Source organism: Carcharodon carcharias, chromosome 17 (assembly GCF_017639515.1).
Source record: "Carcharodon carcharias isolate sCarCar2 chromosome 17, sCarCar2.pri, whole genome shotgun sequence".
Classification (NCBI taxonomy): Eukaryota; Metazoa; Chordata; class Chondrichthyes; order Lamniformes; family Lamnidae; genus Carcharodon; species Carcharodon carcharias.
The window spans coordinates 61,295,522-61,308,944 of NC_054483.1; the positions used below are offsets into that span (position 1 = coordinate 61,295,522).

General features: G+C 46.5%; 1 protein-coding gene across 1 annotated transcript in view; it reads right to left on the minus strand.

Annotated features, from left to right (window-relative positions):
• The window catches only part of slc16a12b (solute carrier family 16 member 12b), a 31,104-nt gene that overhangs the window by 14,202 nt on the left and 3,479 nt on the right, over positions 1-13,423 (minus strand). The window contains exons 2-3 of the mRNA XM_041210188.1: positions 10,519-10,622; positions 3,361-3,504 (exon numbers count right to left, since the gene is read on the minus strand). Of these exons, the coding sequence (XP_041066122.1) occupies positions 3,361-3,504; positions 10,519-10,622 (248 nt within the window). The remainder of the gene's footprint in view (positions 1-3,360; positions 3,505-10,518; positions 10,623-13,423) is intronic.

A 13,423-nucleotide genomic window follows, 5' to 3' on the forward strand; every position in this document is an offset into this window, starting at 1 on the left:
CACGTTTAGAGTTAACACAGCAAAGGAAGGTGGCAGGGCACGTCCTTCCCCTTGCAACATCTGTCTGCTTTACAGTGACAGGTTGTGCAGTGCACAGCAGACCACAGTTATTTCTGACACCCTCTAGATGCATATTTCAGAGCCCCTCCAGACCGGTCAAGGTAGTGGAAGCGCATTTTAAGAAGCCCAATGTTCGCTCTGGTGGGCACATGAGCTTGATTGTAGTGCTCCTCTGTCGTACTCTGTAGATGCCTCACTGACGTCAGCCATCATATACGCAGGGGATAGCCGGGTCACCGAGGACCCATCCATCAACTTTGGCTGGGGTTTCAAAAAGCTCTGGGAACTGTGAGTTGGCAAGATGTGTGTTCCCTAGGAAATGGGCACAGACCTGCATTATTCTTCTCCTGTGGTCACACACCAATTGTACATTCACAGAATGAAACACCTTACAATTTACAAATGCAGCTGACTCTTCCCAGAGAGCTTTTATGGCCACAGGAGTGCAGCTGACAGCACATTGCAATCCAAGAAAACCAGCGATGACACCAATACCAGCTGACCTTGCCACCTGGCTGTCTTCATCAGTGCTGATGTGGAGAACATCATTGGAATGATTAAATAAGGCATCGGTCACCTTCTTTATGCACCTATCAGTGGGAACTTGTGAGATGCCACCTGTAATGATCTGGAAGCCACCACTGGCATGGAAATTGAGTGCCACTGTAACCTGAGCACCGCTGGCATAGGGTTCCAAGCAAATTCCCATGGCTGCACATCTCGAAGAACAATTCAATATAGCTTGGTGGCCATTTCCTGGGACATCCTCAACTGTCTCTGGCATCGCCTCTTTGACATCTGGAGGTAGTTTCTTCTTATCCTCTGGGTATGCTGACATGCCAGTGCCTGTCTTCATGATGCCTTCCCTGGATGCTTGTGTCCGGACCAGCCTCGCCCTCTGGTGCTGCCTGCTGTTGGCCTTTGTGGCCTCTGTTGGTGGACACCAAGAGCTCTCCTTCCTCACATTCTCTCCTCTTGCTCCCCAGGTTGCAGGAAAATCAGGTGAATGAGACCCACGGATCTGGCAGTAACTGCACTGTGTGAAGAGGGCAGACATACGTGTGAGAGCTTGCTCGTCCATAGTTCTCATCCGCTTAACTATTTATTAGAGTCCTTTTAATCAGCCAATTGTGCACATCGTGAACTCCACCTATCCAAAATGTCCCTCTTCCCAATTTGATTTGCGAACCTTGCAGTTGAACGTGCATTTTCAGTGAACCACTGACAATGGTGCATGTTACATTCAAAACCTAACCCCCTACCATCTACCCTCCCCCTGTCACACCCACACTTGTCCCATCATCCTTGACCTGTCCAACATAACCTTTCCTCTTTCCTCTATTACCCTTGAACCTCCCCTCATTACTCTAGACCCTATTATTATGTCCCTGCACATTCCATTTCTCTCCTCACTTGCCCACAACCGTGACCATCCCAGCGGCCACTCTGACCCTCAAATCTCCTGTTATCCTCCTTCATGCTTTTGTTCACTCCCATAACCCATCCCATGAGAACTTCCAATACCTGACTCTGACTCTGGACTGCCCCCATACCGAGTACAACTTCCCCCTTGACTGTGACTGTTCCCTCTGCCACCCAGAACCCTCAATTCAACCCGCAAAACCCCACCCTTTAGGCCCTTCAGCCATCTTTCAATCCCTGCTTGACCCACCTACCCCGACTCACCCTCTTACAGGACCGCCATACCCAGGATGCTAGTCCCTTCCCTCCATCGCACCTCCCTGCACCCAAGCACCAACATTTCAGCACCCACCACCTTGTGCCACAGAGTTCAATGTGGAAACCTGCTTACCTTGGCCACAACGACACAAACCCAACAGGTACACATCACCTTTGCACGATTATGAGCCGGGTGCCAGGAGATTCTCATGCATTGCTGATTTTATCCTGAGGGTAAGACTTTGTTGCAAACTGTTTCACATTAATGAGTATTCACGGCCTGCAAACATATGACAAATACAAACTTCCCACGGGCCAGTGTGAGACTCAATATGCCAATGACTTTAGCGTTTCATCTCAGCACTGCATGTCCAGGAATTGAAATTTCACATCCCACCTAATTAAATCACACAAACATACAAATTAGGAGCAGGAGTAGGCCACTTGGCCCTTCAGGCCTGCCCCACCATTCAATGAGATCACGGCTGATCTGATTGTAACCTCAATTCCGCTTTCCCGCCTACCCTCCAGTAACCTTTCACCCCCTTGCCTATCAAGAATCTTATCAAGTCACCCCACACACTTCTGTCAGCTCTATAAAATTCCCTCCCCTTTAGTTTTAAATTCCCCCTCCAAACCTGTCCGCCTCTCCACCTCTCTTTCCTCCTTTAAGCGGTTCCTTAAAACTACCTCTTTGACTAAGCTTTTGGTCAGATGCCCTTATATCTCCTTGTGTAGTTCAGTGTCAAATTTTGCTTTCTAATGCTCCTGTGCTTTGGGAAGCTTTGTGACACAAAAATTATTTAATAAATACAAGTTGTCAAATCCCTCATATATGGTATCCCAACATGTTGTTCCAGAATCAAGGATTTAAAGTGCAAAGCCAAGCAGCAAGTAATCGACTTAAGAGAATCATAATTACTTTTCCAAGATCCTTTCTGGAGATTTCCCTGCCAGAGAAAGAGTTCAGCAGGAATCTCTAGGAACAAACAGGATCGCCAGTGGAGTGGAATCACAGCACAAGAACCTTTAAAGCTTGTCTTCAATTCCAAGTATCGCATCAATTTAACAGTGGAGGATTAGCAAATCTATTTAATTTGACAGCCTTTTACAGCAGTAATTAATGAATATTTTTATGTTCTATGGAGTAAACGTAGTTTAATTTTTACTAGCTCAATCAAAACAGATTTGTCATCATTTTTCCGAGTGGCTGGAACCTCAAATCATTGACCACTAGCACCAAATAATATCAGCTGGCATGTAGGTTTTGGCAATCACTAAGAGTGGTAGGGATCCACAGAGACACCTTTCTACAGTTTTTAAACCATAATTTTAATTTAGACACTGTTACTGCTGCGGCCCATACAGAAAGGTTTTTCCACCTCTTATAGTGTCCACCACATTTTTATCTTCCAGAGCCAAAAAGGCTCAATGATAGTCTTCTAATCCCAATCATCATTTCACTTCTTGGTGCAATGTGGGAAGTTACCTTTTAGCTCATCAACTTTATAAGTGCTGTTCTCATTGTTGCACTGATTTTCCAACCTTTCCCAATCTAAGAGTACCTTATAGAGGCTTTATAGCAGAAAACCAAATTTATACAGTAGTTATAATTCTTACCTGTCAGGACTCCCAGCGAGAGATAGAGGTACTCCAGGCAAGTAGCAAATGAGCTGAGAATGAGGCCAGCAGAAGCTAACACTCCTCCAAGAATCACTGCCACCCTAGTGGAATACCGATTGCTAATAATACTCCCAACAGGTGCTAAAGAGAACAACAGGACAAACATAATGAAAATGATTTAATGGTACTGTAGCCCTATCCTAATTTTGGCCTCTGTACAAATGCAAAAAAATTAATAAAACACAACTTAAATCTCTAAGCCTCAAGGAACAACTGGAAAGGCACTTTATTGTGACAAGTGCTATCTCAAATTAAGATCTACACTCCAGTGTTATTAAATCCTCATCCATGTGCAATCTAATTCCCCCCCAACCACCCTCACTCTTTTAGCTAGGACACATTCTACAGTCTCAGTCATTCTGCCAGACCTCGTGATGCGCTCTTCTCCCACTGCTGACAGATACCAGTAACCCTCCCTCCAATGCTCCCAGACACCAGTAACCCTCCCTACAATGCACCCAGACTCCATGTTTACCCTCAGCAATACGGCTTTAACCAGGGACACCCTCCATTGTTTAAAATTCTGCAACCCTTACTCTCATTATTGCCAAACCTGAGTAAAACAAGGAACACATTCAACTCTCCTGGTGCTAACTAACACCAGGGCCAGGATTTCACATCCCCTCCTGTCGGGCAGGATATTACCAGCCCCGCCAAACTGAATGGAGATTTAAATGGCTCGCAACATTTGCCAGGTGGGAAAAACACGGCAGGGCTGTAAAATCCTGACCCGGGTTCTCTCTCTGCAGTTCTGCCAATACCTCAAAAGAATGACAGGACCTGTGAACAGAACCCCTCCATACTACAATCCCGTACCTTACCATCCTTCTGGTAAGGATCATCACAACATCCTCTTAGCCACAATACTGAAATAAAAGCCACCAGAAAATAACCATTCCATACCACCAATTTTATTCAACAAAACTTGCAACATTCCATGTACAAACCAATGAATTGTCCTTGTTCATTCCCTTAGTGCCAGCCTTTGCCTGGTCCACTGTTCCTATGCAGTACAGCCCCTAGTGGCTGAAGAATGGCTGCTGACTTTCAATGAGAAGACTGCAGATGGACATACAAGGCACCCCGAGCTGCTCAAGGCCTAGAAGGCCCAACTTCACACTGCACCACCTCGGCACGGGTATCAGCAATCTGGGCTGGCTGACAGGCAACAGTAGGGACACTGTGGCAGTGGGAGCACCAATTGTGTCATCCTAACAGTGGACCGTGGATTCATGCTCCGCTGAGGCACTGCCACAGCCTCTGGGGTGGTGCCTCAGCAATCCTAATAATCTGCTGGAGATCAGGTTGTTGGACTGCTGTGAGACCCTGAAAACTCCTTTGAGCACTGGTATCCATAGCCATGATGGCAGCAGTATGAGCCTGCATGGCAGCAAGCTCGGATTTCATAGGAACACCGGAATTAGGATGATCTCCTGCCACTTCTCTTCCAGAAATGCCTAGCTTGAAGAAGTGCTGCTCTTCTCTCTGACAGGATTTCCGTTTGACTGTATAAATTTCATCACATTTGCACTTCTTTTCAGCTCTGAAGAAGGGTCATATGGACTCGAAACGTTAACTCTGTTTCTCTCTTCTCAGATGCTGTCAGGTCTGCTGAATTTTCCAGCATTTCTGTTTTCATTTCAGATTTCCAGCCTCCACAGCATTTTTCTTTTATCTTGCATTATCAGAATGTCTTACTTTAACTTTCATAGTGTCATCCCCCATTGCAAAGTCTGCTAGGACGTGGTTACTCTCCATATCACAGGTGGAATCACCAGTGCTCGACGGTGTGAACGAACAATATGGCGAGAAGGCCAAAGTCAGTTTCACAACCAGTTCACGATTGCCCGCCCAGCCCGTCAATGGCGGGCCGCATTTCCTGTGCCCTGAACAACCTGGCACTGCAAAAGGAGATGATCTGGCTGAGGGGAGGATGGAGGTCTCCTCCGATGAGGAGCATGTCGACTGGGATGAGGGTGAGGAGGTCCTCAAAGACAATGGTGACAGCGATGAGGCCCTTGCACTGGCCAGATGAGGCAGGCACACTCAGGAGGCCCTCACAGCTGCCAGCTTTGTAGAGGATGATGATGAAATGCAGTGAGGAGACACCATGGATCCTCACATTGCACCTGTGAATGTTTGACTCCAGTCTGGCTTATGGCAGCGCACATGCCCTCTATGATAATACTCCTGTCATGGAGATGCAGTGGAGGCCCTAATAGCTACTCGATTGCAGGAGGATGATAATGGCGTGCACTGAGGATATTCCAAAGATCTTCACATTGTCTCTGTGAATGTCTGACTCCTGCCCGGCCGAGAGCAGATCGCTTGCACTCCGTGATCAGGGTCATAGCATGGAGATGCAGCCGTGAAACTTTAAATGCATCTGATTCTTTGTAGCCTTCAACACCCGAGCCCTTCAGGTGCACAGCATCACTGGTCACAGTTCTGGTATGATGGGGGCCAGCCCCTCCGCAAAAGATGCTGAGAGCCCACAGAGAGAATGATGGAACTCTGTGACACCTGCCCACGAAATTCTGGCAGCAATGACCAGCACCATCGGAGGTGCAGGCATCAATAATGCTTCCAGGGAGTGAGGGGCTGGGCCATCACTGTAGTCTGAAGGCTGCGCAGAGGACAGGGAAGAGGCCCTGGACTGAGACACCTGCCTTCATCTTGTGCAGAAAGGTTTCACATCTGAGTGACAAGAACATTGCTCTTTAGAACAAGAAGCCACAGGCAGAGAGACAGTCTTGGGAGTTTATTGACAATAATGAACATTACATACGCGTGGTTAACACCTGTGCCCAGGCTGTGAAATTACACATTCTTAACCTTGCTATGCCTGCTGTTACATCTTGGTGCACCATGGACATCCACAGCGGAGGTGGAGGCAGCCTGCTGACTGCAACGTCCTGTATGTGATGACTTTGGCGGGCGTCCTCTGGCAGGCTGTGTGGCAGCCTCCTCAGCCTGTGGAGCTGGAGCTGCTGAGGTCACAGGAAGAGGGGATTCGGATGGGCTGGACACTCCTGGAGCCACCTGGGTGGGTGGCCCTGGGGTGTGCACCTGCTGATCCTCCTCCCTATAGGTGCCCAAGGGCCCCTGGCTGACTCCTTGAGGAGAATGGGTAGCTGGAATGAGATCGAGCTGCTCCACACCCCTCTCATGTACATACTATTGGAGGCCAACTATGGCGCCAGCGACAGAGTTCAGCCTGCGCAGCAGCAACATCCTGGATCAAGGTCTCCATGGTGGCCGCCATCCTACCAGTGTTGACCTCAGCACATTGGCATGCTGGCGCTATCACCTCAGACTGAAGGTGAACTGACTCCTCCATTGTGCCTTGCAATATGAGGAATGCAGTGAACATCCCTTCTTGATGTTCCCGAGCTTTGTAGCTCCAGCAACTGAGACATGACCGAGTCCAGGGGCTCATCATCTGACTCAGACTCAGCAATGTTCTGGCCTTCAGCAGTCCTCTGAGTGCCAGACACTTGGGAAGTCCCTGCTGCCACCTGCTGCAGACCAGAAAGTGCAATGTGCTCACCAGATTGTGATCCCAAGGTTACTGTAAAGCTAGGTCCACTGAGGTTTGTGTCCCTGGACGGTGTGGGTGAACAGTACAGATCCTTGCCGGCCAGTTGGATGGCTCTGTTTTCAAAGTCCGTGAGGACCTTGATTTCTGGCATTCCTTCACAGGTCTACAACTTCTCTTTCCTGTTCTGTGCCAGCTTGTCCTGTATGGATAGAGATGGAGGGAGTGTAATTAGGATGCCTGCCAAGGCCAGATGATAAGTATGCCTGGCATGTGTGGGTGATGAGTGGTGCCATGGATGGGATGAGGACGATGAAGGTGTGTGTGAGAATGGTGATGTCCCTTCAGCTGGCAGTGAGTGAGGGCCCTGTGGGTGTGTAATGGGTTTGTCTGGGTGAGTTGAGAGTGAAGAGAAGAGTGACTTACCCTGGCAGAAAGAAGGAGATCATTCATCTTCTTCCTGCACTGGGTGGCTGTCCTATTTTGCAGGCATTGGTACAGACCACCACCTCCCAAGCCAGATTAGTGATGTTGCTGCCCATCCTGTGGCCAGTGCAGGGGTAGAAGACATCAGGGTGAGCCTCCACGGTGTCCAAAAGGTGCTCAAAGGACACGTCATTGAACCTGGGGTCTGCAATCATTTTGCCTTTCGGAGCTATGTCTTCTTTGCAGCAGACGTGGATTGGAAGCACTGAGAAGTGTGTGCGTGCGGCTGCATTTTGAATATGGCGCCCGGCGTGATGAAGCAGCGCGGTAATGGTATGGCGGGCGAATGCGAGCCTCTCCGCCATGGAAATGGTGTGATTCTCCGGAACGCATAATTAACACAGCAGGTTTGGGACGATACGGCGTGAAAAGCCGCCATTGCGGCCAGCGGGTAAAATGTCGTTTTACCCGAAGTGTTACTGCACTTAGTGCAAATCTGGGACTATTCTGCCTCACGTCATGTAATTTGATTTTTCTTCATTGTAGCCACCAGTAGAAATATTTACATTTCTACTGATAATTTCACATCTTGAGAAAAATACTCCTTTGACAGCTACCTGCAATTTTATATTTCCCTTCACCTCATTCTTGCATGTAATAAGTTCAGTGTCCATGTGGCAACCTCATTGCTGATTAGAAGTACAAGGGCATTGCTGATTCATCGCCAATCTGGGTTATCATTTTTGTTAAACGATTGTGGAAAATCATAAAATGACAGGGTCAAAATGCCTTTAGATTTGCTGCCTCGCCTGCTCCAACTGCAATGAAGCTTGGTGCTGAAATACAGCTCAAAAACCCTTCCAGATTTTTACCAACAGTATCTGTCCTTTAGTTTTTCATATCTCAGTGCCCCCTACCCCTTCCACTCACCCATCCTCAACCCACCCCACAGCCACCTACAGAGACCAGGCAAGGAGGGGCTGTTAAAATAGAGATCGTCCCTTTTCTGCCCTGATCCAGCCTGCTGTAATTTTAAAGATTAAGACTTGACACGAGCCAACGGGGTCTCTTGTGTACATTGGGTTACAATGGCATAATCAAAGCTGGATCTGTTATTTTAACCTGATGTCCGAGCAGAGGACCAATGATGGATCCCACCCAACCCCTTCTCCAACCAGGTCAAACTTGTCAAGAGCAACAGCCAGGTCTATAATGAGGCCCAAAAAGATAAGCTTTAACAATTTTAATTACTTCCTCATAGGCTAGGAGCAGGACTACTCCTCTGGGTCCTAGAAGGCTGTTTTGGGCCTCCCTTGTACTGGGCTTTCTCCTTGCTTCCCAGGCCTTGGATTTCCCCTGCTTTGCCCCACTGATCTACTTAACAGGAGTCAGGGGCCATATTCTGGCTCCCTGACAATGGCCTACTGCCACAGTTTTAACAGTGGGCAACTGCTTCTCACCAGCCTGCTGGTTACTTTGTTCAGGAGGTTGGCAAACAGTTGTTAAACCAGCCAACTCTCCCTGCTGCCATAGTACACGTGGTGCCTCATTCCATCGTCCACTTTCATTCACCACCAACCACCAACCCCCACCTCAACCCTATCATTCTAACAGTTCAAAAAGGAGGAGGTCTGTAGATTTCCTTTGTTTGCAGTACTGCACTGAGTCCTACACCTCCTGCCCTGGCTGTGAGTTTACCATCCATTTTTCTCTCAAGAAACAAAATCGGAAATATCCGGAAATGCTTCTGATGGTTATAGCAATGAAATGGGTGGGCAGGAGGCTGCCATTAGGAGGTTTCTTGGATTTAGGGAAGGATTTGCAAGTTTAATTAACTCAGAATCAAAACTGTGATTTCTCAACACTTTGAAGCTGCTCCTTAGATACTGAGAAAGGCATTATAAACTGCAAGCAGATGTGCCAGATTGTTCAAAATTAACATTCTATTTGTATCCAGGTTTTATTTTAAGTACAATCACTTACTGCAATCCTGTTACTGAATGGCTCTGGCAAACAATAATTAATAACAGACGCTCATTGTGCCTTCAGGTCACTAGAGTGTAACGTTTTACTACAAATTCCAGAAACCAATTTAACACTGTGAAGCAACACTCTACACTACAAACTACAGAATCATTCACATACAGTCAAAAAGGAGAACTTCCTCCAGCAAAGTAAAATCTGCAGGGCAAAAGTTTCTTCGAAGTGCAAAAAATAAATACAGGGCTGTTCTACACTCACTAAGTTCAGTGCAGAACAGTCAAGTGTTGAAGTGTGACTGGCATTTTAGTCCTCCATTTGTGAATGGTTGAACGCCAAGTAAGTCAGCTACTTAATTACAAGCCTTTGATCTGATGCCGATGTTGCCACGGCAGCCGAACATAGAACCTGGGACTTCCCAACGACTTAGTGGGCAAGTAGAATTCGGTTGGTTTTGTTGTGCTGTGAAGGCTGGTGCAGCATTGTCCTAGGCCTTATTAGCCCCTTATACCATCCTCTGCAACAGTGCAAAATTGTTACAGTAGGTCAGCATTACAAAGCGCTCATTGTAATAAAGGTTTTTCAATGGTTTTAGCAGAAGCTCTTTTTGAGCTTATGGATAAAGAGTTGAAAGCTCAAAATAACCAATTGGCCAGCTCCCAATAAAAGGGGCTTTTTATCACCTTTCCTCCAAGCAATTCTTGGTGCTGCCATTCCCCAAATTCTTGGCTGCTCACAGTACCTCTCAAGTTAAATGTAAGCAGGGTGTTCAACAAAATCTATAATTGCTGTTATACACACAAAGAATCTTCAGTACGTGCAGAGTGTTGTCAGGGAGCAGAGAGACTTGGAATGTAATTCATTGATACTGGCAACTGATGAGGTCAAGCAGGAGGCTTAAGAACGGATAAGTTAAACTGTTTGTTTTTATTTCTAACATTTTCTTGTATCAGAATCTTAAGGTCTATGCACAATTTTAATATTAATCATGTTGCCAATAGTTATGCCCGCCTTTCATGACCTCAATGCAACAATTAATGCACTGTGGCTCAGAACACATGACTGAACTGTTAAGGAATACATAATTCCATGGGAAGAATGCTTCTCTAGTTGTACTTTGGAGTATGTAACTTATAAATTCATACACTCACCGAAAAGCATTGTAGTGCAGTCGACAGTGGAGTGTATCCATGCTGTCATGGCGTAATCCTGAGCAAAATAATTCTGGAACTCCACAAAAAATATGGAGAAGCACCTAGAAATCCAAAACAATACGTGTAAGTAGTTAGATGAAGTAAAAAGTAGAAAAAGGTTCGAAATGCGCAGCGGATACTTCAGTATCTGGAGAATGGATAGATGAATCAACACTTTGGGGATCCAGTGGCAGATTTCCCGATTCCTATATCTGCATGCACTGAATGCCCTCACATCACAATTACACTGGTTGAACTGTTCAGAAGGCATGCAGCAATTCCTTAGCTTTCAAAAAATAGAGGCACAAAGTGCAAAAGCAGGGAGGTTATGCTGAAACTTCAGAAAACTCTGGTTAGGCCTCAGCTGGAGTATTATGTCTACGCCTGGCACCACACTTCAGGTAGGCTGCCAAGGCCTTGGAGAGGGTACAGAGGAGACTTATTAGAATGGTACCAGGGATGAGGGACCTCAATCATGTGGAGAGACTGGAGAATCTGAAGCTGGTCTCCTTAAAGCAGAAAAGGTTAAGGGGAGATTTATTTAAAGTGTTCAAAATCGTGCGGGGTTGTGATTGAGTAAATAAGGAGAAATCGTTTCCAGTGGCAGCAGGGTCGGTAACCAGAGGATGCAGATTGAAGGTATTTGGCAAAAGAACCAAGGGGAGATAATGGAGTTTGTAATTAGAAAGACTTGGAAATAAAGACATGCATTTACAGAGCATTTTTCACAACCACCGAACATCCCAAAACACTTTACTTCCCATGAAATATTTTTCGAAGTGTAACTGCTTATGGGAAATATGGAAAATGCAGCAACCAATTTGCACACAGCAAGCTCTCACATACTGCAATGTGATAATGACCAGATGATCTGTTTTTGTATGTTAATTGAGGGAAAAATATTGGCTAGGACAAAATGAATGGGTTGGTGTGTCACTGTTGTATGCTTGTGGCTGTACTCAATGGGACTGTAAGTGGATGAGGCGATCACAGACAACCCAGTTGAAATGTGGGTGTGCCAGCTGCCTCCTTCCTTCCTGTTGTTCCTCCTCCTCCCCAGTTGCTCAACCTATCTCCAGTGGCAAGGGCTGCGTCCTCATGATAGCAGACCACCTCGAGCTGGGATACACGCTCTGGCAAGTACTGAATGGCTCCTCCAGGACCCAGGCAGCAGAACTGCCGCTTCAGCACTATAATGGTCCATTTGGAGGTGTTTCATATGGCAGCATGACTCTCATTATATGCTGTGCTGTCCATGAGTTGAATAGACTGCAAAGCAGAATCCCGAGTCAGGTGTTAAGCAGACAGCCCTTGTCACCCAGCAGCCACCCTCTGGTTTGACAGGGTGTCTCAAATACTGAGGGACGATTGCAAGATTAAAACGTTATGACTGTTGTCAGGATACTGGACATTCATCAACATGATGTGCTGAGCGTGGTCACACATCAACTGCTTGTTCAGACAGTGGTAAGCTTTATAGTTGCTGTACACCTCAGCATTAAGATGCGGTGCTTCCAAAGCCATATGTGTGCAATCAATGGCACCCTGCACCATGGGGAAGCCTGATATTCTAACAAAGCCAAGTGAATGCTCTGCCTGCTTCTCTGCATCAGAGAGAACACAATGAATTCTCCTCAGCTGGCATAACCAGCATCCATCACCCCCTGGAATCAGCAGTGAACAGCAAGATGGGAGATGTTTACACATGTCACCTGCTTCAGCCTGGAAGAGTCCCATGCAAAAAAATTCAGGGCCACAGTCACTCTCACAGCCACTAGCAGCCCCATCCTTGCCCTGATCTAAGGCTGCGGGCCTGTTTGCAAGAGGTGGGAGATTTCTGTGAGTGCCTCCTTTGAAATATGGGGCTGGAGTTTATAGTGCCCCTTCTGGGTGTGGTTTCAGCCGGTAGGGAGGGCGAGGCACGCAAAATAGGAGGGTGGCAAGCCCACCACCTTCCCGTCACAGGAAACTAGGATTTAGGGGCAGGTGTAGACCATTCAGCCCTTTGAGCCTGCTCTGATCTTCAATAAGATCATGGCTGATTCTGGTTGTGGGTTTCAACTCCATTTTGACGTCTGCCCCCCATAACCCTTGACTACCTTGGCTGTCAAAAAAATCTGTCTAACTTTGCCTTGAATAAATTCAATGACCTAGCCTCCATGGCTTTCTGGGGAAGAGAATTCTAAATACTAATGACCCTTTGAGAGAAAAAATTTCCCCTCATCTCCGTCTTAAACAGTAGGCTTCTTATTCTTAAACTGTGTCCCCAGGTTCTAGTCTCTTCCATAAGTGGAAACATTATCTACCCTGTCAAATCCCCTCAGGGTCTTATATATTTCAATAGGATCACCTCTCATATTGGGTATAGGACCAAACTCTTCAACCTATCTTCACAAGATAAGCACCTTATCCCAGGAATGAATCGAGTGAACCTTCTCTGAACTGTTACTAATGCGATTATATATTTTTTCAAATAAGGAGATCAAAACTGTACACACTATTTCAGTTGTGATCTCACCCAGACCTTGTATAACTGCAATAAAACTTCCCTACTTTTATATTCCATTCTCCTTGTAATAAATACCGACGTTCCATTTGCCTTCCTAATCACTTGCTGCACCTGCATCAGTTCCCCATAATATGGTAGGTGGGTGGGTGCCAAAATTGGCAGCCCACCCACCATATTTAAATAAATACTTAAGGGTCAATTGAGCTTGTTAACAAGCAATTGACCTGGATAAATCACTGCCATAAAATGGTTGGCATGAGCAGATGGGCAGGCCTAGTTTAAAAAATGTTTGTAAAGGCAGAAGGATGGGCACAGCATTTTGGGGTGCACTTTGCATATCAGAGGTGAGCCCCC